Below are 24,154 nucleotides of genomic sequence, written 5' to 3'. Positions count from 1 at the left end.
AAGCTTTGGAGTTTCAAAGCTTCAAGGATTTGGGGAATTCTCTTCTAATTTTGGAGTAAAGAAATGTATTTATGAATTCCTTGATGCTTGATACCTTGATGGAGAAGCCTATTTATAGGCTTTGAGAATGAATCACCACCACAAAATATTTTTTTCCTTTCCAAGCACCATTGCCTAATTTTCCCACTTAATGCAATATTGAAATTGAAGTGGTGTAACTTATGGCCTAATTTCCCACTTAATATCATTTTAAACTTGAAGTGGTCTAACTTATGGCCTAATTTCCCACTTAATACCATTTTAAACTTGAAGTGGTCTAACTTATGGCCTAATTTCCCACTTAACACCATTTTAAACTTGAAATGTGTATGCTTTGTCATTGCCCAACATGAGAAAAACTTGCTTTGATCCGTAATGGATTGAAGTGTGCTTGCCTTGTCATTGCCCAACATGAGAAGAAAAACTTGTTTTGATCCTCAATGGATTGAAATGTACTTGCCTTGTCATTGCCCAAAATGAGAAGAAAAACTTGTTTAATCCTTCAAGGGTATTTCTTCCTATTTTGTTGAGTCACACGCCATGTGTACAATTTGTACAACACGTGACGTATGCCATGTATGCCTTGACACGTCAAAACTTTAATGCATTGGTGAACATTTGTTTTACTGAAATTTCGATGTCTACAAGGTGATTTCGTCATTTTTCTAATTTCAAAGAGAGAGCTATGAGCTTTGGGTTTTTGGATTGGCTCAGATCTGTGAGCATATCACGTGCATGTCGTGTACATACACTGATCATATCCTAAAAAATTCATCCAACAAAACACAAATTTTTTGCCAAGTTTTAGTAAACACCATCACAACATTCAAACAAGGTAGGGAATCCCATGATATAGAAGAGGTTGAAATTGATTAAATTTTGTTTCACTATTACTTCATACAGCTTATGGGTTTATTCTTTCATTCCCCAAATATGAAAATGCTCACTTCTTCAATCTCACCAATCTACAACTATTGGAAGGAAGAGAGCAAACAACAAATGGATTTTCTTATTTTTGGTCAACAACAAATGAGTTTTCTTGTTTTGGTGGTGTTAACCCCTCCTGCCCATGATGTTCGTGGAGAGAGAAAGAGAGAGAGTGAGTTTTTTTTCCCAGCAGACACTGTGTGTACACCAGCAGTTAATGACTAGGCTTTGTTCCCACCGTCAATGTGAGTCCAGTGGTGGTGATCTCGAGTCTCAATTGTTTGTCGTGTTGTCAGAAAATGGCCAAAAAACTCTCGACCTGCTTGAGTTTCAATCCCAACAATTGGGGATGAGATTCATGACAAGGGTAGGTGTTTTGGACTCGTGAGTATAAGATGACATTGGTGGTGGCTTTGTTTTGGTTGGTGTTGATCGGGACGATTGTGCATCATGTGTGCATAATGAGAACAGGAGAGAGAGAGTGCATGAGGGAGAAAGTGAGAGAAGAGAGGGGAAGGGGAGAGAGAGAGAGAGAGAGAGTAGGTAGAAAGAGAAATTAGAAAATAGGAGGAAATGGCCCATTTATATACGAGGGTAATTAAGTCATTTTAAGATGTAAGAAAAATCCTATTTATGTTCTATACTTGTGCATGGTGTATGCATGCCTGTGCATATTCGAGAAAATTCTATTTCTGTTCCAAGGTTAAGAAAATGTCTTATTTATGGGTATTTCCCTTGATGATTTGTGGGTGATGGAAAAAAAAGAAAAAGCAGCAAAAAGTATTTATGCAAAATTATATAAGATCAACTTCAATGGTTGGGTTAAAACCGACTATGAGGGCAAATGTCAGCCACTTGCATAAGCCCAACCTTTTTGTGATCCAAGGGCTAGAATTAATGGACCGTTAGTTGATCCAAGGTTCTAGATTCAATTTTTTTTTAAATATAATTTTAAAATTCATCAAATCCACAACTAAGATTAAATATGATTAAATCTAACGATAAAAAAAAGATCCAAAGCTAAAACTGTTAAAAAAATTATTTCAATCAAAATTCACTCAAAACTTCTATAAATGCCAATTTATTTATTTAAAAACCACACAAAATTCACTTTTCTTATTTAATTCTTCCATTTTTTTCTTTCTACACACTTCCAAAACTATTTCTTCCCATTTCCAAAATTTTCAAGATAGCTAGAGATCATATTAGAGGATGTATTTGGTCCAATGATGAAGATGTTGCTTTGTGCTTGGCATGAGTTTGTAATAGCAAAGATGATGCCATTGGCGCGAATCAAAATAAAAAGGTTTTGTTGGCTAAAATTGTAGAGAAGTTCAATTCCAACTTCAACACCAACCGAATGGAAGTTGGTAGTGTTTACAATAAGTGGGAGATTATCAACAATGCGTTACTTTATGGAAGGGAAGCTTGGAGAGAGTCGTGGTTGACAATGACATGGCTAATGGAAAGAGCGCCCAAGAAGTCATGAGTGTCTCCCTTCATAGTTTATTTTTCATGTACACAATCTTATTTTGCAACTAATTGGTCTTTATGTATTCCTTGCATCGGGTGACAAAGCAATGACAATTTACAAGACAAGAACTATGCCTAAAAACCAAACTTTTAAGTTGCATCATGCTTGGGACGTCTTCAAGGATTGTCCGAGGTGGGGAATCGATGTGAACCAAAAATGGAAATAAAAATTATTTACTAATGAAGCTTCAAGCATTAATGTTGGCAATCAAGGCAAGGTTTCGGTGACCCCATCTTCTTCTATTTCAAGGCCTCTGAGAAGAGAGATAAGTAAAAGGAAGCAAAGAGAAAAGGAAAGATGCAAGATCCGTTTGGTGCAACGCTTTGTTCCGGAGTTGAAAAGTTTGTTAAATGCCATGTGAGACCAAGGAAGAAATTGTCCGAATGTGCTGGCTCTTTGAGAAACAATCAGAAAAGGAAGATGTAAGAGACCATTTAGAGCAAGAAAGGTTCATTTTGATGTAATGGAGGAGGACCTCAACAAATACACTCCAAATAGTAGGAAGTTCTTTAGTGACAAGCAAAAATAAATTATGCAAAGGAATGCTACAAGGAACATCTTTGAGGACGATGATCCTAAGTCCACCACAAAATCCACCGCCAAGTCAAATTGCAAGTCAAACAAATGATGATGAATATTATTACGATTAGTAATTGTTGTAATTTTTATGTAGTATTTTAATCATCATTTATTAATTTTTATTAAGTGTTTTTAATTATCGTTTGTATTAGTAGTTGTTGTAAGATTAAAACATATTTAATGATTTTTCATTATTTATTGGAATCTAAATAAATCTAGGTTAAATGATACACCTCGACCTGGAATGTCCACCTGAACTCCGAATCAAGCTGTGCTGGTTGGGACTAGGAGAGTGACGAAGCCATAAAGTGTAGTAACGTGAAAAATGTGAGTAAATTTACGAAAGCTCTGCTACTAAAAAAACCTGGAGGGGCGAAAAATAAGGGTGAGTGGGCCTAAAAATAAAGTTTTGTAAAAATCTTTTCGAAAACATAACAACCCCTTGCCGTAAAACAAGTATAGTTTCCACATGTAACATACTACGTATAGTAAGAAAATACTTACTATAGCTTGCAATATCTCAAGAATTCAATACGTCACCATATTTCGTAAATAAAAACCCAACGTTCGGTAATCGCATAATCTTGCATAAATAAACATATCATATCGAGTGCTCATCGACATATGCTGACACACGAGTTCATATAGATGTATTCTAACATGAACAAGACTAGGTCTAATAATGATTTACGCTTAGTACTACAATAACGTGAAGATTGGTGCTATGCGCATCACATATGAGTCCTAATTGCTTATAGCAATCTAGGACATGACTGGCACCTACAATGGATTCAAAGTGAGCGTATGGTGCAATGTGAACATACACATGAAAGACTGGCCCCGGCCCCCGACAAGTATTAACACCAGTGTAGCATGTATGATGAGCAGTAATATAAATATGATCATACTATGGAAATTTCACAACAATAAAATAATGGGAGGTTTATCAAAACACTCTCAGTACTGTTCACTTTTAACGAAAAACCACATTTATACCTTTCTCTGGTACAACTATACCTTTAAAAAGGGCTTTTCATTAAAAGAGAAATTTTCTTTAGACTGTTCGTTAGTTTTCCTTAAAATAATAGGGTAAATTACACAAAACTACCTCAACTATGAGTTGGACCACAATCTCATACCTCATATTTTAAACATTGCAATGTCATACCTCAACTTATTCGTTGCAATGTCATACCTCCGTTAAATTTTCTGTCAGTTTCGCCGTTAGTGATGACTTGGCAAGCACGGGCTCACCACTTTGCCAACTAAAGTAAAAAAATTAATTAATTAATAATTTTTTATTTAAAAATTAAATAAAACATTAATTATATATTAATAAGTTAAGGTTTTTAATCTGAAAATCCAGAAAATAAAATCATACAACATTCCCGTATCATCTATCCCATCCAAACCCAAAAAACAAAATCATCCTCTTAGAGCAGCTTCAGCGGGAGCAACTGCTTGAGGGACTGGCTGCGGAATAGGTCCTGATTGCCTGAGGGAGGAAGTCCAGTGTTGGCTGGAAAGCGAGCCCGAGCTCCAGGCCGGTGGATTCGTGCCTACCCGAGTGCCCGAAGGCTGTCTGACGTGGGCTGACGTCAGACGCCTACTGAGTGAATCGGAGGGCCACCAAACGACTGTACGACCTCCTCAACATCGTCGTCGTTGTCTTCTTCGCCCTCATCCGCGTCATCATCCTCGTCGGCGTCCTCCTCCTCTTCGTCTACGCTATCGTTGGATTCGGAATCGGACTCGGACTGCGACTCGTACATCTCCAATTGCTCGGCAGTCAAAGGCTTAACTTCGTTTTCCTCCACAACTTCCTCCATAGCCTTCATCCTCTCAAAGCTCACACAAATTTGTAGAGAAAATCTCCTCTTTGTATTCTTGAGAAAACGAATTGGGATCGGATTTGGGAGAGTGAATGAGATAGAGGGAGGGAGGGACGAGAGAGGAGCTGCCAATTGGGATTAGATTACAAATAAAATTATTTTATAAATAAATGTAATACTAATATTTTATTACCAATTGCCAGGGTTATTCAAGTGCAACGGTGGAGATGCAAAAGACGATTATTGTTTATTAATGGCAAAAACTGTTCATTAAGTGAATTAAATAGTGAATAGTTGGGGGGAGGGCTCCCACGCTGGAAGTGCTCTTATCATCCATCCCATTCCAAACCTAGAAAATAAAATCACCACCATATCTTTCATCTCATCCCAAACCCAGAAAATAAAATCATACAATATCCTCACCCTCCCCCGTCCCCTCCACCTATTCACTCCGCCAATTCCGCCATCCTCACCTCACTTTCTTAGTCCCAAATCTGATCGGATTCTCATGGTCATTACTATTGAAATTGGCTTCTGTCGATTTTTCAATCAGAACAGCAACTGAAGCTAAGCAATCACTTGGAAATGTGATGAACTCCAGCGGCATGCTCGGAGTGTGACGGGCTAGAACATAAAGGTTAGGGACGACCATATCGTCGTCGTTTTCATCTCCAGATCTGACGAGAATCGACCCAAAATATGGTTTCCTCGGCGTCGGTGGAACATCACCGGTCAACGGTGAGACTGCTTCTAGCGCGTCTGTGGGCGACCAAGAATACGAGGAAAATGGAGGATGCTAAATGGCGTCTAGGTGGCACAAATTTGAGATAAAATGTTGTTGATGGGGTTGGGAGCACGAAGAGAGAGAAGAAAAGGGGCTAGAGTGGTCAGATTTAGGTGTAGATGCAATTTGGATGGAATATGTGATCGGATTTGGGAAGCTGACGGCGGAGTAGACGAGGGAGAGAAGGGGGATGGAGACGGGAGGAGAGAGATGACATTTATTAATATATTTTTTTTCAAATTAAAAAACTTAACTTATTAATATTTAATTGTTAAATTAAAAATTAATAACTATTATTATTTAATTAATTTTTTTTATTTTAGTTAGTAAAGTAGTGCACCCCCACCTGCCATGTCATCACTTAACAGTGAAATTGATAGAAAAGTTAACAGAGGTACGACATTGTAATAAGTTAAGGTATGACATTGCAATGTTTAAAACATGAGATATGAGATTATGGTTCGACTCATAGTTGAGGCAGTTTTATGTAATTTACCCAAAATAATAATATCTGTAACCATAACTTTATTTATGGAATCACTTCAAAATATGCATAATCGTGCTTCCTGTAGAATTTATGAGAAATTCATAAATTCCGTCAATACGCTAATTCTTATAAACGCTAATCTAATCTAGGCATAACGTAGAAAATTCGTTATCAAATATATAAATGGAAACTAAATAAATATATAACATTTAAAAGCAAAGACCCACCCATAAATTATGTCGCCAGGTCGAAGTCGCCTCGTGGGTATTGAAGGTCCTTGAAATGCGTTTCGCCTAGAAACAAAATCAGTTATGTAAATATATATATAGTGAACTAACGTAAATCTGCATTTTCGTACAAAGTACGGCTAATAAAGAAACTATTTTAAAACGATCGAATTTCAGAAAACGGACAGCAGATTTGGGTTCGGCAAGTCGAGAAACCTAAGAAGGGACATCGGGTTCCTCCACGTGCTGTCACAAGGTGGCTGCACAGGCAGCCATGCGCTAACCACCATGCTTGCCATGCATCGACCACCATGCACGCCATATATCTTCGCGATTTCCAGATTTTTGCAGATTTTTTCTCCAACTTTCAAAGCTTCGTTTGAGCTCATTTCTCAGCCAAAATCAGCGATTCAAAAACCAAACAAAAACAAGGAATGTGAAGAACAGAATACTAATTAAAGGCTGAGGCAAGGTGGACGTTGATCGGAAAAATGGCATGAATGTGGCCTGATGGCCATGGTTCTCGTCGAAAATATGGGTAGCTTATTTTCCCAAATCGTTTTTTCAGTGCCAAACTCTACCAAGTCACATTTATCCACTTAAATCTCGTTCAAAACATTATAAATGAGCCATTTAGGGTCGTTGGAGCCTTACCTCGATCGTCATCGACGAGGGTTTGTTGGAGAAGATGATGAACAGTGGCCAAAAGTTGTTGTGCAGCCACACCTCATACCAGAGTTTCCTGAACTGGCTAGATGACGGTGATAGTGACCTCACAATGAGTTAGTGGTCTAGTTTTCAATGGGTTTCAGCAGAAGACGATGGGGCTCCATCATGGTAGCATCTACGTAACTGCAGCGATGAAACAAGCGAAAGAGAGAGACGAGGGATGAAGGAGAGAAAGTCATGGCAGTCGGCGGTGGTTCACATGGAGTTCGCTCGGCCCTCTTATGTGTGCAGAGGAAAGAGAGAGTATTGAGAGGTAGATAGCTCAAAGGAGAGGTAAAAGAGTGTGAAATGAAATGTTAGATTAAAAGAGAGAGAGATGAGAGTGTCTAAAAAAAAAAATAATGGAACAAAGAGGGAGACATGGAGATAAGGGAGAAGAATAGGGTCTAGGCCCCACTGGCTCACAAAACAAGCCCACAAAAAGAAAAATAGAAAATATCTCCTGTGTAATGTAAATTACCAAATCGCCCTTCACATTCGTAGTTTCATAAAATTTTTGTCGTAACTCCGATTTAAATTCCGCTTGTGCCTACGCGTTCGAACTATTGAGTACATTGAGAATACGGTAAACTAATAGTTCATACATGTCATGAAACAACGGTCAACGAAGGTAAAAAAATCTCGTCCCTAGAGGCATTTTCATCAATTCACTACTTTAAAATTAATAAAATCGTAAAATTAGGGACGGGTTGTTACAATCTACCCACCTTAAAAAAATTTTGTCACCGAAATTTGAAATAAGTTGCTAAACAAAAATAGTGAAAAGATAGCAGAAAAATATATATAAAGACGATATCAAGTTAGAGCGTTGCATAAAAGAACATGTCATTCTGTCGTGATTGGATTGCAATGATTCCTTTTTATGCCTCCAAAATCAACTTTCCTTCTCCTTCATTACAATACTATGATATAATACCTCTATAAAAACATAAAGTCAAAAATATTTACATATGTATAATAAAATCACGTCAAAAATATATATATAATGATGTAAAGTTAAAATAATTGTACTAAAAATAGAAAATTTTCACCTCATCACTTGCAATGCCACATACTCTGAGGATATGTATGTAGTACTTTGGGTCAAGCCCAAACAATAAATAAATACACTAACGTGGACGAGCCTACTTGCCCACTTACTTAATGAACCCAACGAATAAGTTATCGATATTACGGTCTGCAACCCTTAATATTGACAACTCACTACTTTCTCGATAAGCAAGCAATAAATTTTCGAGGGTGAAATATTACCATCTTGCCCCTCATTGGGAAATGCACATAAATCGTCTGATTAACGCCTCGGTCGCGCACACATACTACCATCTAGGATGACATCGTCAATACAATTTCCTACATCGTAATCTTGATCCTTCGAATACTTGTTCGCAATACTCATCTGTCAATGATGTACTATGTGTATAATCTCTATACAACGGCTCAAACGATACCATAGCCAAACTAGAATAATAACTATTGTTGTACGCAACATAAACAGAGATAGGTATCTATCATAACCATGCTAAAACTGCATAATAGACAAAAGCAATGTGTTCTCCAAGGTCTGGATAGTTCATTTAGACTAGCTGTTAGTCTGAGGGTGAAATGTGGTATTGAATAACAACTTAGTACCCCTGGCTTTCAAGAAGACTTCCCAAAGACTTGGAAGTGAAACGCACATCACAGTGAGATACAGTAGTGACATGCACACCATGTAGCCGAACAATGTAGTTCACAATGCTTTAGTGAGCAGATTCATAGTGAATTTCTCTCCAATTTGGCGAAAAACTACACCGAAAAGGCTAAAAGAACACTCAAGAATTTGAGGGTCAAAACAAGTCCATTAAATCTAGAATACAAGACAACTATGTTGAATGACATCTCGTTACAACGGTAGCTTCCCGGATATTCAATCACCAACAATAAAAATTCGTTTAGCAGAGTATTTGTTGGGTGATTGAGGAATTAATGGTCATAACTAAAATTTTAATGTTTGAGCAATTCTCCTAGACGGACCTTTTGCCTAAGAAATAATATGAAGTGCAGTACAGTAGACACTTACTCAAGGTTGACTGGAATGCCTTCTGGCACAAAGAAGTGATTATGGAATCATAGTCATAATAGATGCTGATCGAAACACCAGAAAATCTGATAAATTCAAGAATGAGGAATTTTACCAAGCAGTTTAAAATGTAGTCCTTATAGACGAACGAAAAGTGAGCTGACTTATCAATCGGTCAGTAATTACCAAAACATCATCTCTACATGTACGAGATACCTTGTACCAAGAGATTATGGTGATATTTCCCCAGCTTCATTTGAATACAAGAAGTGATTATAACCACTCGAACAATTTCTTGATGATTTGTAAGTAACGTCAAATTAATACTCGTGAATTCTAGCTGAAATGAGATAGGATATGCTGAACATGTTCAAGGGCAGATATGTCATTTGATGCGGTAAACAATAATTACGTTTGCATAATTAGGGTGATACACGATAGTGTAATCTTAAACATTGATTTGGTTTTTCTATCGTCCCTGTCTAAAATTTAGGTCATTTTAAATGAGAATGTATTTGAGAAGTCTACAAGGTTGGTAAAGATTTTGGGCAGGTTTCCCCACTAAGAAATGTCATTGGATTTTCAAGTAAAAATAGTAAATGTTGACTCTAATTCATGAGTAAGATGATTCATTTAGTAAGGTTTCGACCGTAGGGAAACATAAGTGATACTTCATCATGCTGCATCTACATAAACAAAACATCCAAAAAAACATCATTGTGGATTTTGAAATTATCATTGTTATCGAAAAGTGTATGGACAAACGTCAAGGGAGGCACCATTGCAATTGTCAGAAATTTTAATCATATTCCACGTCTCAACTAAATTGGTTTTCCTCGGCCAACTTGGAAGGGAAATGTTATAGCTGAAAAGTCGCTAACAACTGCCGATAAAATCGACAAGGCCAACAATAATTCAAATTTCACAATAATTTGTGGGAATGTTACACTTTCTTTAGCTACAACCTTTTGGAGAAATGACAAGATTATCGTCTGTTAAGATTACGTCTCTCGTGAAAAGTACCAATCTAAACAAGCTAACATTTGAGGAATTCGGTATAAAGTTGACTGTCGGTGTTCAGAAAATTTAGTTTCGTTGTTGGAGTAGGTAAGAAAGTCATTGGCAAGACTACTACGAATCTGTCAGGCTATGGAAGAAAACTCGGGCTCCAAAATCTAGTCGGGTAGATCATCAATTCAAAGTAGGGGTTAACGGTTTTTAATCGTCACCCGATTGAGTGGCCAGAAATCTAGGTACAATCCTAAGGTTCAGTCTATCGTCTTCGTGACTAGGTTCACGGCTCCCTAAGATAAGGTGTTAGGTTTGTGGTTTTCAATGATGCAGGAGTCGTTCAATAAGATGTAAGGAAAATTGATGTTTTACTAGGAAATGGGTCAATGCTGTACTCTATTTCGCGCCTTGGCAGTATCCTAGATAAATTTTGAGAAGTGACACCGGGATATACGTCATCGAATTGTACCATACTACCTTCTTTCTCCGCAACACACACTAATAGACCATACGACTTTCTTAGTGTTCATTTCGCTCTTACAGTAAAAAATTGACTTGTGTTTCAACTAATACTTGGCTATGGAACCCAGATGGGTGGTATGGTTAAAACAACTACGAGTTTACTGTCCTCCTACAAGGCTTGCTCCTAAGTTTCCATAATTATAATTTCTTTGGCTTAGGTAGTCACTGTTAATCAGTCTATCAGTCGTGCCGCTAATTGATGCATTTATAATATTTTAATATTGTTTGTTACCTTGAAACTGTGAACATTCTGACACAAAGGTATCATTCCTAGATACTAGTATGTGTCCAGTATCAGAAATCATATCGCCTGAATACTGAAATCATTCGGTTAATTGGTAAGGAATTGGTCGTATGACTTGGTTTCATTGATTCTAAGGGAAATTGATTATTGTTATTCGGAGGTATAACAATTTGTACTCCCATGCCTATACTCATCGCAATGAGGAGTACAACATCAAAAGAAATTTTGGGAATTAATGTTGGTTGAAGTGTTCAAAGGTCGGAGAAATGAATTTATTAATAACCTACTTTAAAATGGACTTTACGGAAATTGATCTTCCTCCTGAAGATTCAAAATTATTACTACGTTTAAAGGATTAGTTTTATCGGGGACCAAAAGTGACTGTCCCCCAGATGTTCTTCTGTTGAGTGCTACCACTTTAGTACTAGATTGTCACTCGAGACATCTCTGGAAATTTCAACTAAAAGTAAAACTTCGTTTGATGGGTACTACCAAGGAATCAAAACTATTTCTGGTTTCCTATCCCAAAAGGGTTGGTCACGATGACTGGATAGTAGTGGAAGTGATGGGTAAATCTTTGATGGTGCACATGATATGCCCTGATCTCGATGTCCAGAGGACAACGGGATGGCCAACACTCGAGGGTGACACAAGCCATTTAATGAATGCATATGCCGAGAACATGAGAAACATGCATATAAATTTCGCGCGAGCTACGCAATGTAATATTCAAATACAAACCTTACTAAAATAATCTAATAATATTTAGTCATCAATAAAATGATAGGGATAATGCAAGACATGTTCAGAGCATACATCTAATTCAGAATACAAGGGGAAGATGTAACAGAAGGTGCTATTACAAGTGATGTCAAAGTAAAAAGGATGACACGAAATCACTATGATGTCAAAGTAGAGAGGATGACACGAAATCACTGGTAGGGGAATGCCTCGTACCTCGGATCATATGCCTTGTTCCTAGGTCTTGAAGGGGCGCAAAACAACATACAAACCTTCAAAGTTTTATGAAAACTCAATAGAGTAATATGTAATAGGTTTTCTGAAAACCCTATCATGCCATAAAACCTTCATTAAACATATAATGTATATAATGTGCTTAGTAGTGGTATCATTTCCCGCCCGAAGGTATATAGAACTCTTCCGGCTGAAGCCACCGACACATGCCCGGCCAAAGCCACCTACACACACCCGACCGAAGCCAATATAACTGTATCATTCACCCGTATGCACATATTGACCACTAGATAAGCACAAAAATCATTGAAGGGGTCCACTCACAGATACTTCGTCGTCAAAGAGCTGTGTGAACTATTGGGTACGGAAGCGCCACTAACAAACTCACCTAATTACAAAAAGGGTCCAATCAATAAAACCTTACCATAACGATTGAATTTTAGAAAACAATCATCATAAACGGATTCAGGACGTCATAAAATATAAGGGAAGACCTCGGGTACCCCCACGCACTGCCACGGGGCGGTGGCCGGATGGCCACGCGCCGATTTGGGTTGCTGGAAAGTTGGCTGGAAAAGTCGCCGGTGCCGTTGTGGATGGCTACGGAGCACAATACCTCTGGTGGAGGTTTGTGTGCTCCACGAGCAGGCCAAGATAGGCGCCCATGCGTGCTCACGGGCAGGCTCACGCGCAAACCCACATTTCGACTGGGTTCAAGGTTAAACCGATCTGGTTTTAGGCTTGGGCCTAGGGTTTTGGGCTTGGGCCTAGTGGGCTTGGGCCTAGGTTGTAACCTGGGCTTGGATCTGGGTTTTAGGGTTATCGGGTCAGGTTGACCCGGTTTTAGGCCATGAGTTGGCCAGTTTCTGGGTAGATTTTCCAAGGCTCATAACTCCCCCAATACTCAACCAAATTAAGTGAAACAAAAAAAAAATTTGTATTTGTTAATAAGATGAAGAGATTGATACCTTCCACGCCGGACAACTTGCCGTGGTTTGGCCAGAAAAGTCCTTGAAAGTGGCGGTGCTTAGCTGGAAAATTGGGGAAGCTTTCCCTGTGTGGTTCTTATGTCTAAACACCACTAAAACTTCTCAAAACTACTTTCAAACATACACCAAAACACGATCTACAACTTTTGGACGAAGTTCGAAGCTTACCTTCGCTGGAGAATATGGAAACTCGTTGGAAAACTTGGTGAACAGTATAAGCACTATGCAGCGAGTTTGGGAAGGTTTGGAGAGTTCTCTTTCGAATCTGAGTTCACTGTTGGCGTTGGTGGGGATGTTGATGTTGTTGTTGTGTTGTTTGTTTGTGAGAGAAACCCTCAAAGATGGTGGTTTGAGAGAGACCCGAGAGTGTAAAGAGGGAAAGAGATGAGAGAGTTGTGAGAGAGAAAGTGTGGTTTCTAGACAAAGAAGAAGAAAAGGGGGTCACGGGGAGGGAAAAGGGAGAAGACATATAGGCCCTAGTGGTTCGCATAACATGGTCACTAAAGACGAAACACGAAAATATCCGAAAAACGTCCGATGTTCGAAACGTAAAATCTTCGTTATAAATCCGAATTCAAAACCGTTCGCACCTACATGTTCGTGGCGATGAGTACGACAAGAATAACTTAATTAACTTAAACCTACATATTTCGACGAGACGGTCAATGAAAGTCAACAACTATGCCTCAAGGGCATTTTGGTAATTTCATAAGTTCGAAAATACAAAATAGGAACAGGGTTTCACAGCATAACTATCAATATAGTGGCCCTGCTTCGGGCCATCAACTTGTCTTAAATCTACATCTTTCTTTCACAGGGAAATTCTTCACTTAAAGTCTAGAGGTGGTTGCCAAAATGATCTTTTAGAAGGGTGATAAGTCGTCTAAGAAACTCATAACTGAGGAAAAGCTAACAAGTTTTTCGTAATCGACGAGGTGGCAAGATTTGACATTAGGTTCAAAACTGATAATGCTTACATCACACGTGTGATGAATGCAATACTGCGTAAACTTATGCTTTGATACTATACTGATACACCTTGACTTAGAATGTCCACTTAGACTCCGAATGGAGCTGTGCTGGCCAACAACAGGAGGGTGACGAAGCCATAAAGTGTAGTAATGTGAAAAATGTGAGTAAATTTAAACCTAAAAAAATGCAAGACTGCGCTTGTGAGTGGGAATGAACTTATTTCACACGTGATGTCAGAGCATAAGTAAAGTACAGTAGAGTAGATTGAGAATTATACCATCGAAGGTAATCACCTATACCAAGATTTGCCAATGATCCTTGTCGACACGAAAGCTTTGCTACTAAAACCTGGAGGGGGTGAAAAACAAGGATGAGTGAGCCTAAAATTAAAGCTTTGTAAAAATATTTTCGAAAACATAATAACCTCTCACCGTAAAACAAGTATAGTTTCCACATATAACATGCTACGTATAGTATGAAAATACTTACTTTAGCTTGCAATATCTCAAGAATTCAATACGTCACCATCTTTTGTAAATAAACACCTAACGTCTGATAATCACATAATCTCGCATAAATAAACATAACATATCGAGTGCTCATCGACATATGCTGACACACGAGTTCATGCAGATGTATTCTAACATGAACATGACTGGGTGTAATAATGATTTACGCTCTAGTACTACAATTACGTGAAGATTGGTGTTATACGCGTCATATACGAGTCCTAATTAAGAGACATGACAGTTGGGATAGTTGATAAAAAAAAAAAAAAAAACAAAAAGAAGAATTGAGAGATAAAAAGTTGCTACAGCTCAAACAATACACTCACACACACATATATATATATATATATATATAATATTATATAATACAATATCCAGTGCATGTACCTTGATCTCGTCATAGTGTTTTTAAACAAACAAGGTGGACTTTGTATTGAATGACACTCTTTTGTTTATTTTTTTATTTGTTTTTCTCGACCAAAAAAATAAAAAATAAATAAACAAGTGCCATTCAAAACAAAGTTCACCTTCTTTTTACAAATTTAAACAAAACCTTATCCTCTTACGAATTATTATAGGAAAATTTATGAAAAAAAAAGGGCTAGTCGACAATGGCGGCAATCATGAGACCAACCATGGTAATATCATTCTTGACCAATGAAATTAGACAACGTAAAACACTTACATGAAATGAGTACGTAAAAATGAAACTATTTTATACGAGTTATGCGATATGATTTAAACACGTGACAACATGTGTAGGTTCAAAATCCCACAATTAAAAAAGCGTTGCACTTGTAAAACTCTAGAAATTGCAATTGGAACGGTATTTTGAAAATGGAAATAGGCGATTTGAATGGAATGATTTTTCATTTTTTGGTGGTTTGGCCAAAGACAAAACCAATTTGGTAGTTTGGAGATGAGAATAAGGGCATAATATTTTACCCTAAGAATAGCAATTCATACCAAATGAATCGAAAACGTTAATTAAAATCTAATCTTATAACTACTAAAATCCAGAATGGGCAGTTGGTCCCCACCCCACGCATTTGATGACTTTCATTCCTTACAGTTTCTTTCTTTCTTTCTTTTTGAGAAAGATTAAGTATATTTTCTACATTTCAATTTCACCAAAAGAAGTAACGTATTTATATTCTTAGTCATACCGGTACACCGACTACTCTAATCATAGTGCAAATGGTAAGGAGAACCCATAAGGGAAGAAAGAATGGACCACAGGAAAATGGTAGGTTTTGATGCAAATTCCAGATCTACAAAAAGCAGGAAGAATGTTAGGAGTAGTCGCTCATACTAATCCTAGTGTAAACGTAAGGACAACCCATAAAGGAAGAAAGAAGGGACCATGATAAAAGGGTAGGTTTTGATGCAAATTCCAGATCTACTAAAAATAAGAAGAATGCTATTAGTCACTCATTCAAATTATTACAACTTACACGAACTACCCTAGTTAATCCTAGTGTAAACGGTAAAGAGAACCAATAAGGGAAGAAAGAAGGGACCACGAGAAAAGAGGAGGTTTTGAAGAAAATTCAGATCTACTAAAAATAAGAAGAATGCTAGAAGCAATCGCTCATACAAATTGTTACAACTTACATTGACTACCCTAGTTTCTAGTGTAAATGATAAGGAGAACCCATAAGGGAAGAAAGAAGGGACCACGAGAAAAAGGAGGTTTTGGTACAAATTCCAGATCTACTAAAAATAAAAAGAATGCTAGGAGCAGTTGTTCATACAAACTGTTATAACTTACATTGATTACCCCAACTAATCCTAGTGTAAAAAAGTAAAGAGAACTCATAGCGGAAGAAAGAGGAATAGTCGCTTACTTCCAAGGCTTACATGGATGATTCACAACTCTTGATGCATTTGTCGATGATCTAAAGCTTGAATAAGCGACTTTCAAACTATTGATGCATTGTCGGCTCTTGTACGATTCATTCATCCACATCATCAAATACCATTTACCTGAAGAAAAAAAAAAAAAAATTCTCCAAGTTTCTTTTCAGGTCATTAATAGATAAAAGGAGTTAAAAATTTAAGGAATTTTGAAATGACATATCTACCACAACTTCAAACTTACGACACTATTCAAGATGCTCGTTATCTACTGCTACTAGAAATGCTTTAAATTATAGGTGCACCTTTGGTTTTACAAGAAGGAAAGGGATCATCTCCATATCTTTTTCATCAAATTCATCCAATTACCTAATTCGGGTCTTTGAAATTTAATCTAACTGCTAAAATTATTATAACTTTTAAAGAATATCTTATTTTTAACCGTTGGATCAAATTTTAAAGGTTTGGATTGATTGATTGGATGAATTTGATGAAAATGATCCGTCCTTATAAGAAGATATTATAGGTAGGTTACATTTTAGTCAACATCGGAAGCCGTCCATTTGTTCACAGCCAGAACTTGTGGTAGGTGATGTTCCTAAGCCCATATCACTAACAGATTCTATTTCGATTGCTTTATGTTTATTTGTTTATAGGATAATGCTTGAGAGATTAATTTTAAAGATAAATTTTATAAACTAAATGATGTGTCACCAATAAAAATGAGCATGTATATCAATACTTAAATAATAAATTAATCATTAACTTCCATGTTCTTTAGTTTCCAAAATTTTATTTACAAATTTAGTCTTTCTAGCATTACTCTTTGTTCATATATGTGCAATTACATGCACAAGCAAAACTGTTTTCAACCATTGAGCTGCTTTCTTATTTTTTTAGGATGGTGCTATCTATATACCCATTTTTACTTTTCACAGTCTTGTTAATTTTTGTCATTTGACATTCTTGGATTCATTTGATTTGATGATCGAAAATTGAGAAGAGTGTGGTAAAGTAAAAAAGAGTGTTGATAACACATCCTATTTTTTATTTGATAAAACACGAGACTTGTTTAGAAATATTTTTAAAATAACTAAAGTGCTTTCAATTCACAAAAAATTGAAGGTGCTTGTCTAAGCAGCACCTGCATTATTATTACTAGTCTTCATGCAGGTGCATGAGCGCGTGCAGAAGACATTTTTTGAATCATGGCGTGCTACTTGCGATTTACATGTTTTAAATGTATTTATATGCATGAATTGATAAAAGAAAAGTCAAATATTTGAAGTAAATGAATATTCTTAGATTATGCTAGAAAAAAAACCCCTCACAAGTCAATCAAAGCAGCTGAATTCACATAATAAAATCAGTCTTTTAATTTTCTTCTACATTCTATTGAATTTACATTAAGTATAGAGAAAATAATAATATTTAATAAACAATTGATTGAATTACATTATTGCTAGTCCATTGTCAAAGTCGTGAGACTAAGCCCACCTCCTTCTTCCTTAGTGTAGATAATATCGTTTGTTCAAAAAAATAAAAAAAATCATTTGATAACTAATTTAATCACATTATTATGCGAGTACGAAAATACCTTTTTTATAACCGGGATTACACCCCTCTTAAGATGTTTTGAACCTGTTTAAAAATAGAAAAAAATAATATTTAATGAACAACTGATTGAATCATATTATTACTAGGCTATTATGAGATTTTAATTTAAAAAAAAATTTGCACAAAATGAATTAATTATTAAAAAAACTGTTAAAATGATTAAAATACCCCTGCATTATTTTGGGCTGTTTTTGAAATTTTTTGGTGAACCTTGTGATCCCAAAAGGAGTTGTTGGCTTTCTATACAAAGATAAATTTCTTTGTGCTTCCAATAGAAGCGCCCAAATGAGCAAAAGTGCTATTTAAATAAGCATTTTCAAACAAGTTCACTCCCATATGTCAATTGCTACATCATTTGGTGGCGAGTAAAATTTTGGACATGTTTAAGTGGTTAATATTAGTGATTTAAAGCTCTAATCCTACCACTAAAGTATGATAAACCTCAGGCTACGTCATTTCATAATTTTTAAATACCAACTAATGGAATCCCAATGGCCATAAAAACTTGCAGTAATAATCTTAACCGAAGCAATTACATTTCGCCTCTGAACCCAGGAAGCTAATCAATAAAGCTTTTGAATGACTACAGGCACCTGTATAGGATGAACATCAAGTACAACAGTTGGTGCTTTGGTATCAAATTGGGGTGGAACTGGCTCCTCGTCGTTCTATCACGAACTTCCCTTATCTGGTATACCTACCTCTCTTGTCGCCTTTCCTCGTCGTCTATTTTCGTTTCTTATAAGGTTTCCAACTTATCCTGCCCTCAATATAAAGGTTTGTCAGCTAAGAAACAAGTGTAAGAACCACGAGCCACTTTATGAACCATAAAACGAAACCTTCTGACGCTTAGAATTTACTAATATGCAATTAATCATCAAAGTATTCCACATTGGACTACATCACATGATAGGAAAAACGAGGTGAAATAGCTTAAACAATATTCCATATTTCTCAAGAACAATAAATATGACTAGATAACATAGTTCCATGACAAAAATTGTGTTTTAAAGGTTTGTATCGCCCTGAGATTCAATTCGGTTGCTGATCACTTACGTAATTTGCAACTATTTAAGGGATGAATGAGCGGAAGTAGCTGAATACCAGTTTGCTCAACCTAGGAGGCATTCGAGTCTCAAAAAATAAAAAATAAATGTATCTAAACCATGACCATTCCTTGGGTATCAAAACAGTGTCATGTCAAACCGTTGAAAACATATAATTAAGATGAACAAAGATGAGCATCTCTCCATCAGCAAAATCACTTCTTCTTCAAAGAAGGTGAGGGAAAGAGAGCTAAAAATGCAACTAAAATTCCAACTTACCATGCAAGTGCCTAGTTCTGTAAGCTACTGAAATAATCCCAACAAAGTCACTGCAACACGTCCACAATTCTCTAAGGCCCAGCCATTTACATCTGGTCATTTAAGATATATGATGGGAGCCAAGTCATCCTGTAATTTCATACATCAAAGTTAATGTCAGGCCTTGGAAGAAACATTCCGGTCATACAGAATACAGGCACCAAGATATCAAAAGTAACTTCAGAAACGGGACTATATACATAAGAACCAGTAACACTAAAGTAACAAAGAAAGTTCAGGAATAGATGAACTGTATCAGCTTATCGCTGTTTTGATTAACTTTTCTTCACTAATGCCATGAGCAGACCACAGAGTAATAGTTGTGATCAAATTTCTTCACAGTTTTGTTATGCTTGCCTGTCGTTTATTATACGATTGAGAGATCTTTATTAAAACTAAAAATCAAAGAAGACCTCGTATAAACTACTGTGAAGCAAAACTAAACCAGAAATCCAATGCGGTTGAATGAATGTTAGAAAAGTCAGTAAGGCATTCAACAGCAAGAAGTAGAGGAATAGTACAGGCATGAGGTCGGCTGAAAAGGAGAAAATTCTTGGTCTCATTTTCAATTATTCAAAGGAATAAAATTTTCATAGCCTCAAATCCACATATTCAAGACTGCATATATACAATCACAGGCCACCAAGAATGAGACTGCCCTTAACTGTGCTAGCAAAAAACCTACCGTCTTTCATCCACAACATAAGGAAAAGAAGAGACATTTGAAATTCCATCTGAATATCAGCAGTCGTAATCCTCTACCTCCCTCTCCTAATACAGAAACACAATAATAAAAGAACAAAAAAGGAAACGAGTAACGCAGTTTGCTTATTCACATGCTTTCCTATTGCAGTGAAGTAGAGTGATATCTCCAACTAGAATTATCAAACTGATACTAGAACTATGAACACTATTCAATATATCATTCACATAGATTTGAGTCAACAGCTTGATGAATTCAGAACAACATAAAGTCAAAGTAATTAGCTGTTACCAGGAATTACCATTAGTCATTTCCACTTCCAAGACATATCATATGCAAATAGTACCAGCTCAACTCAACAATTGTTTTCTTCTTGGTTGGAGACTTTGAGCTTAGTAGGAGAACACAACCAGATAAATGGGAACCTCCAAGACAAATGAAGATTTTCCTTTGTTCAACTTCACCTTGCAATTATAGTCAAATTCTTAATTAACTCCTCATCTCCGGATTTCTTCAGGATCTCAGCTATATTGTCAACGTAAGTAGCTTTCAGTTTAATTCCTTTTTTTAGCATTGTTTTTGCCAGCTTTGCAGCATCCACTAAATGCATTTGCTGACAAAGTCCCATTAAAAGAATAGGATAAACATCAGAGTCGATGGAAGACAAGCATTCCATTTTATTAAGTTCATCAAACAAGCACAAAGCGTCAACCACCCGACCATCCAAACAAAGTTTTTTCAACATAATGCTACAGGCCAAACTATTTGGTTTGACCCTGCCATCAACCATCATCTTAAAGACCTTTTCTGCCTCCTCAGGTTTCCTACCTTTTGCCAAGGACACAACAAGAGAACTATAGCAATCACCATAACTGACACTACTTCCTGCAACAACTCTATCAATTAACTTATAAACCTCTTCAACTCGATCCTCCACACACAAACCCTTAATAAGAGAACTAACTGTAACACGACTTGGGGCGCATCCACAAGCTTCCATTCGGTCCAAAATAACCAAGGCATCCATCGACAATCCCTTGTCACAAAGCTTTTGAATCACAGATGTATAGGTTACTACATTAGGAGTACAATCCCCACCTTCCTTCTCCATTTCCTTCAATAACTCAAAAGCTTTCTTCATATTATCACACCTACAAAATCCATCAAGAAGTGCCGAGTACACCACAGCATTGGGCAAACAACCATGTTCCTTCATAACCTTAAACAACCCACAAGCGTCATCTAACCGACCCACATTACAAAACCCCTTGATCAATACCATGTACGTGATCAAATCGGGACAAAGATCCACCAAACCCATCTCCTTCACCAAAATTTCAGCCATATCCATATCTTCCATATCACAAAACAACCTTATAACAACATTATACACCGTAGTATCTGGACGCAAACCAAATTCCGGCATTATCCTTAATACCCTCAAAGCTTCACCAGCAAGCTTAGCTTCTTTACACAAATTAAAAACAACCTTAAACATCTTAAGATTGACAAAGCACCCTTCAACTTTATAAGCCTCCAAAACATCGAAAATCACAGTCGGTTTTATCCTAATCTCACACAATTCACAAGCTTTGCTATACATAAAATAACTGTGCCTATAAGTGGATTGAAGACCAGCCCATATGAAAAACCTAAGACCCATTTGTGATTGGCTACCATTGCATCTCTGTAAAACCTGACTTACATATTTGGAGTCCAATTTCACCTGAATCGACGCTAGGATTTCCTCTACGTTGCCACCATTTTTCTGCAGGTGATTATACACTGTTTCAGCCGATGCCGCCGCCGTAGAGAAGAGCAGGATTGACAATTTGTAGTTTTTGAGGCCGAATGAGGAGGAGACGAACCGGGAGATTGAAGAAAGGCTCATCATTTCAACGAAATTAGAGGGTTTTGATCCAAATATGATTTAAAACCTAAATGCTGAGTGCTGGGAAGGCACGCTAACTAACCAAACGACCGTGTTTTGGCTAAACATAGAAAATTTTGAAATTTGTAGATTTTTTTCATGAATAATGCTAGATAAACTAAATTTATAAACTTCATGATATGTCACTAATAAGAAATAAGCATGTTAATCAATATTTATGTAATAATCTAAGGGTAATGCTAGAGAGACTAAATTTGCAAACTAAATGATGTGTCACCAATAAGAATAAGAACGTTTATCAACGTGTAAGTAATAAATCAATCATTAATTTCCATGTTCTTTAGTTTTCAAAACTTTATCTACAAATTTAGTCTCCCTAGCATTACTCATAATCTGATTATCAACTTTCATGTCATTTAGTTTGCAAATTTAGTTTACAAATTTATTCTTCCTGCTATTACCTTTTCCTCATGGGTAATCTAGACTGAATTTGCAAACTAAATGATGTGTCATCAATAAGAAATAAGCACGTTAATCAACACTTAAGTAATAATCTAATCATCAACTTCTATGTCATTTAGTTTACAAATTTTTTATTAGATTATTATTTAAGTGTTGATTTACGTACTTATTTTTTATTAGTGTCATATTATTTAGTTTCCAAATTTAGTTTACATAGCATTACCTTTTTTCATATAAATAAATAAATATAGATATGGTGCAGTGCTATGGATTGTGATTGTGTAAATCTTATTGAATCCTTACATAGTTCCATAATATATTTTAGATAGTGTCCTAGTTGTAATGTATTATTTGAAACACGAGGATTCTCCCTTGCTTACAACTGTAAATAAAGGCACAAGGTGTGAAAAATCACCCCACATAATTCACCAAATTCTCTATTTTCTCTTTGATTGCCGCTTCCCTTCCTCTTTCTATAATTTCTCAGCAAACAAGGCCTACAGCAAGTAAATTATTATTTTTTTTTTCGAATAAAAAAGAACACATACTAAACACATTTTAGTTTTTTAGAAAGTTGCTTTGGACGCATTTCTTTGATTGAGCTAAAGTGACGAGATCATATTCCAAATACTAACATGTCAGCAAAAATAGACGTAAATAACGGACGTCGAGGTAACATCTCCGAAGGGTGTGTCATCCCCTAAATGACAGTTGGCCGCCCCTGTTGGAAGACCTAGTACACTAGCTGATAGTCAATCAATCTATCATTAGCCTGAAGCGCAACAGAGCACTCGGTTCGTAGGATTCACTTCCTTAGAAGATGAGTAACACGGTACAAAACAAATGCATAATTGATCATTGTCTCAACCATTTCCATCTCATGAGATTAATCCGGATTACTCCTGAGACTTGAAGTTCTTAGTCCAGTATACTAGTTTGGGTGAGATATGAAATTAGAATGAGATTATCATCGTTGACGTTCACTTATATGGTGCTATTGACATAAATGAAAAGCGAAGATATTGAACTATGTTTTGTTGTTTAGTGACAACGTAGAACTGATTGGCAACCTGCAATTACAATCCAGGTTGAATTAAGTTCCTTAACAAAGAGTGTTTGAACTTGTTGTTCCTACATTGCCTTATGTAACCCTGTTGTGCTACAAGTGGGAAAGGAAGCGTAATAAGATGAATGAAATAGTGCGATGTAATGCACCCCTTATGGCGCATGGCTTCTCACAAATGCCTTGTGATTGATTACACCATTATGAATGTGATTAGCATTTCTCCATGGGGATATTGATATAAAGATTTAAATGTAAGTTCTTGAAGAATTATATGAACTGGTTTAAATAGTTCCAGATCACGGAACACTCTCTCAACTCGTTTGAGGTGTTTAATTTACAGATTGAAGTAATCTGGATGGATGTGGTATACATGTCTAAGTGATTATTTGATCAATCATGGATATCAATAAACTACGCTCTTACGTGTTAAATTAAGAAGTATTTCAAATTCCTAGAGTAGTAGTTTATGTCGATGACATGAATCTCACTAAGACTTTGGAAGAACTAGAGAAATTGCCTCGCACTTGAAGATGAAATTTGAGATGAAGGATCATCCATACGCTAAATGCAAATGAGACCCTTGAAGAGGTTGTGAAACTCGAAGTTCCATATCTAAGTAGATTAAGTTCAACTTTGCGCTTTGTCATACTTAAGACATTGCATTAGACAGAACATATTCTTCGTTGTTGATCTATTGGTAAAAATGCAGCACTATGCTTACACATAGTCACTAAATCAGCATTAAAGATGCTTTTTAGCTACCCTAAAGGTACTA

At 36.5% G+C, this 24,154-nt stretch overlaps 1 protein-coding gene across 3 annotated transcripts; it reads right to left on the bottom strand.

The window, feature by feature from the left end:
- Window positions 1-18,371: 18,371 nt before the first annotated feature.
- Window positions 18,372-21,901, bottom strand: LOC103942475 (pentatricopeptide repeat-containing protein At5g47360-like). 3 transcript variants are annotated; one of them, XM_009352659.3, is made up of 3 exons: window positions 20,262-21,901; window positions 19,219-19,347; window positions 18,372-18,653 (listed from the first exon to the last, which is right to left on the bottom strand). In XM_009352659.3, exon 1 carries the CDS (start codon window positions 21,852-21,854, stop codon window positions 20,421-20,423), a length of 1,434 nt encoding a protein of 477 aa, XP_009350934.2. In that variant the 5' UTR covers window positions 21,855-21,901; the 3' UTR covers window positions 18,372-18,653; window positions 19,219-19,347; window positions 20,262-20,420. The 3 variants fall into 3 exon arrangements, with proteins under 3 accessions (XP_009350934.2, XP_009350936.2, XP_009350933.2); XM_009352661.3 differs by lacking the exon at window positions 18,372-18,653 and having other exon boundaries at window positions 19,037-19,347; window positions 20,252-21,901; XM_009352658.3 differs by lacking the exon at window positions 18,372-18,653 and having other exon boundaries at window positions 19,037-19,347.
- Between the last annotated feature and the right edge of the window lie 2,253 nt (window positions 21,902-24,154).

Source organism: the organism of the source record quoted next, unplaced genomic scaffold (genome assembly GCF_019419815.1).
Source record: "Pyrus x bretschneideri cultivar Hongxiangsu unplaced genomic scaffold, Pyrus_bretschneideri_v1 Contig34, whole genome shotgun sequence".
Taxonomy (NCBI): domain Eukaryota; kingdom Viridiplantae; phylum Streptophyta; class Magnoliopsida; order Rosales; family Rosaceae; genus Pyrus; species Pyrus x bretschneideri.
The sequence above is the reverse complement of the archived record's forward strand: the minus strand, read 5'-3'. Positions and strand labels throughout refer to the sequence as shown.

Bases quoted from the DNA above. Each gene is read 5' to 3' on its own strand.
- LOC103942475 (XM_009352659.3), bottom strand. From the start codon at position 21,854: ATGATGAGCCTTTCTTCAATCTCCCGGTTCGTCTCCTCCTCATTCGGC.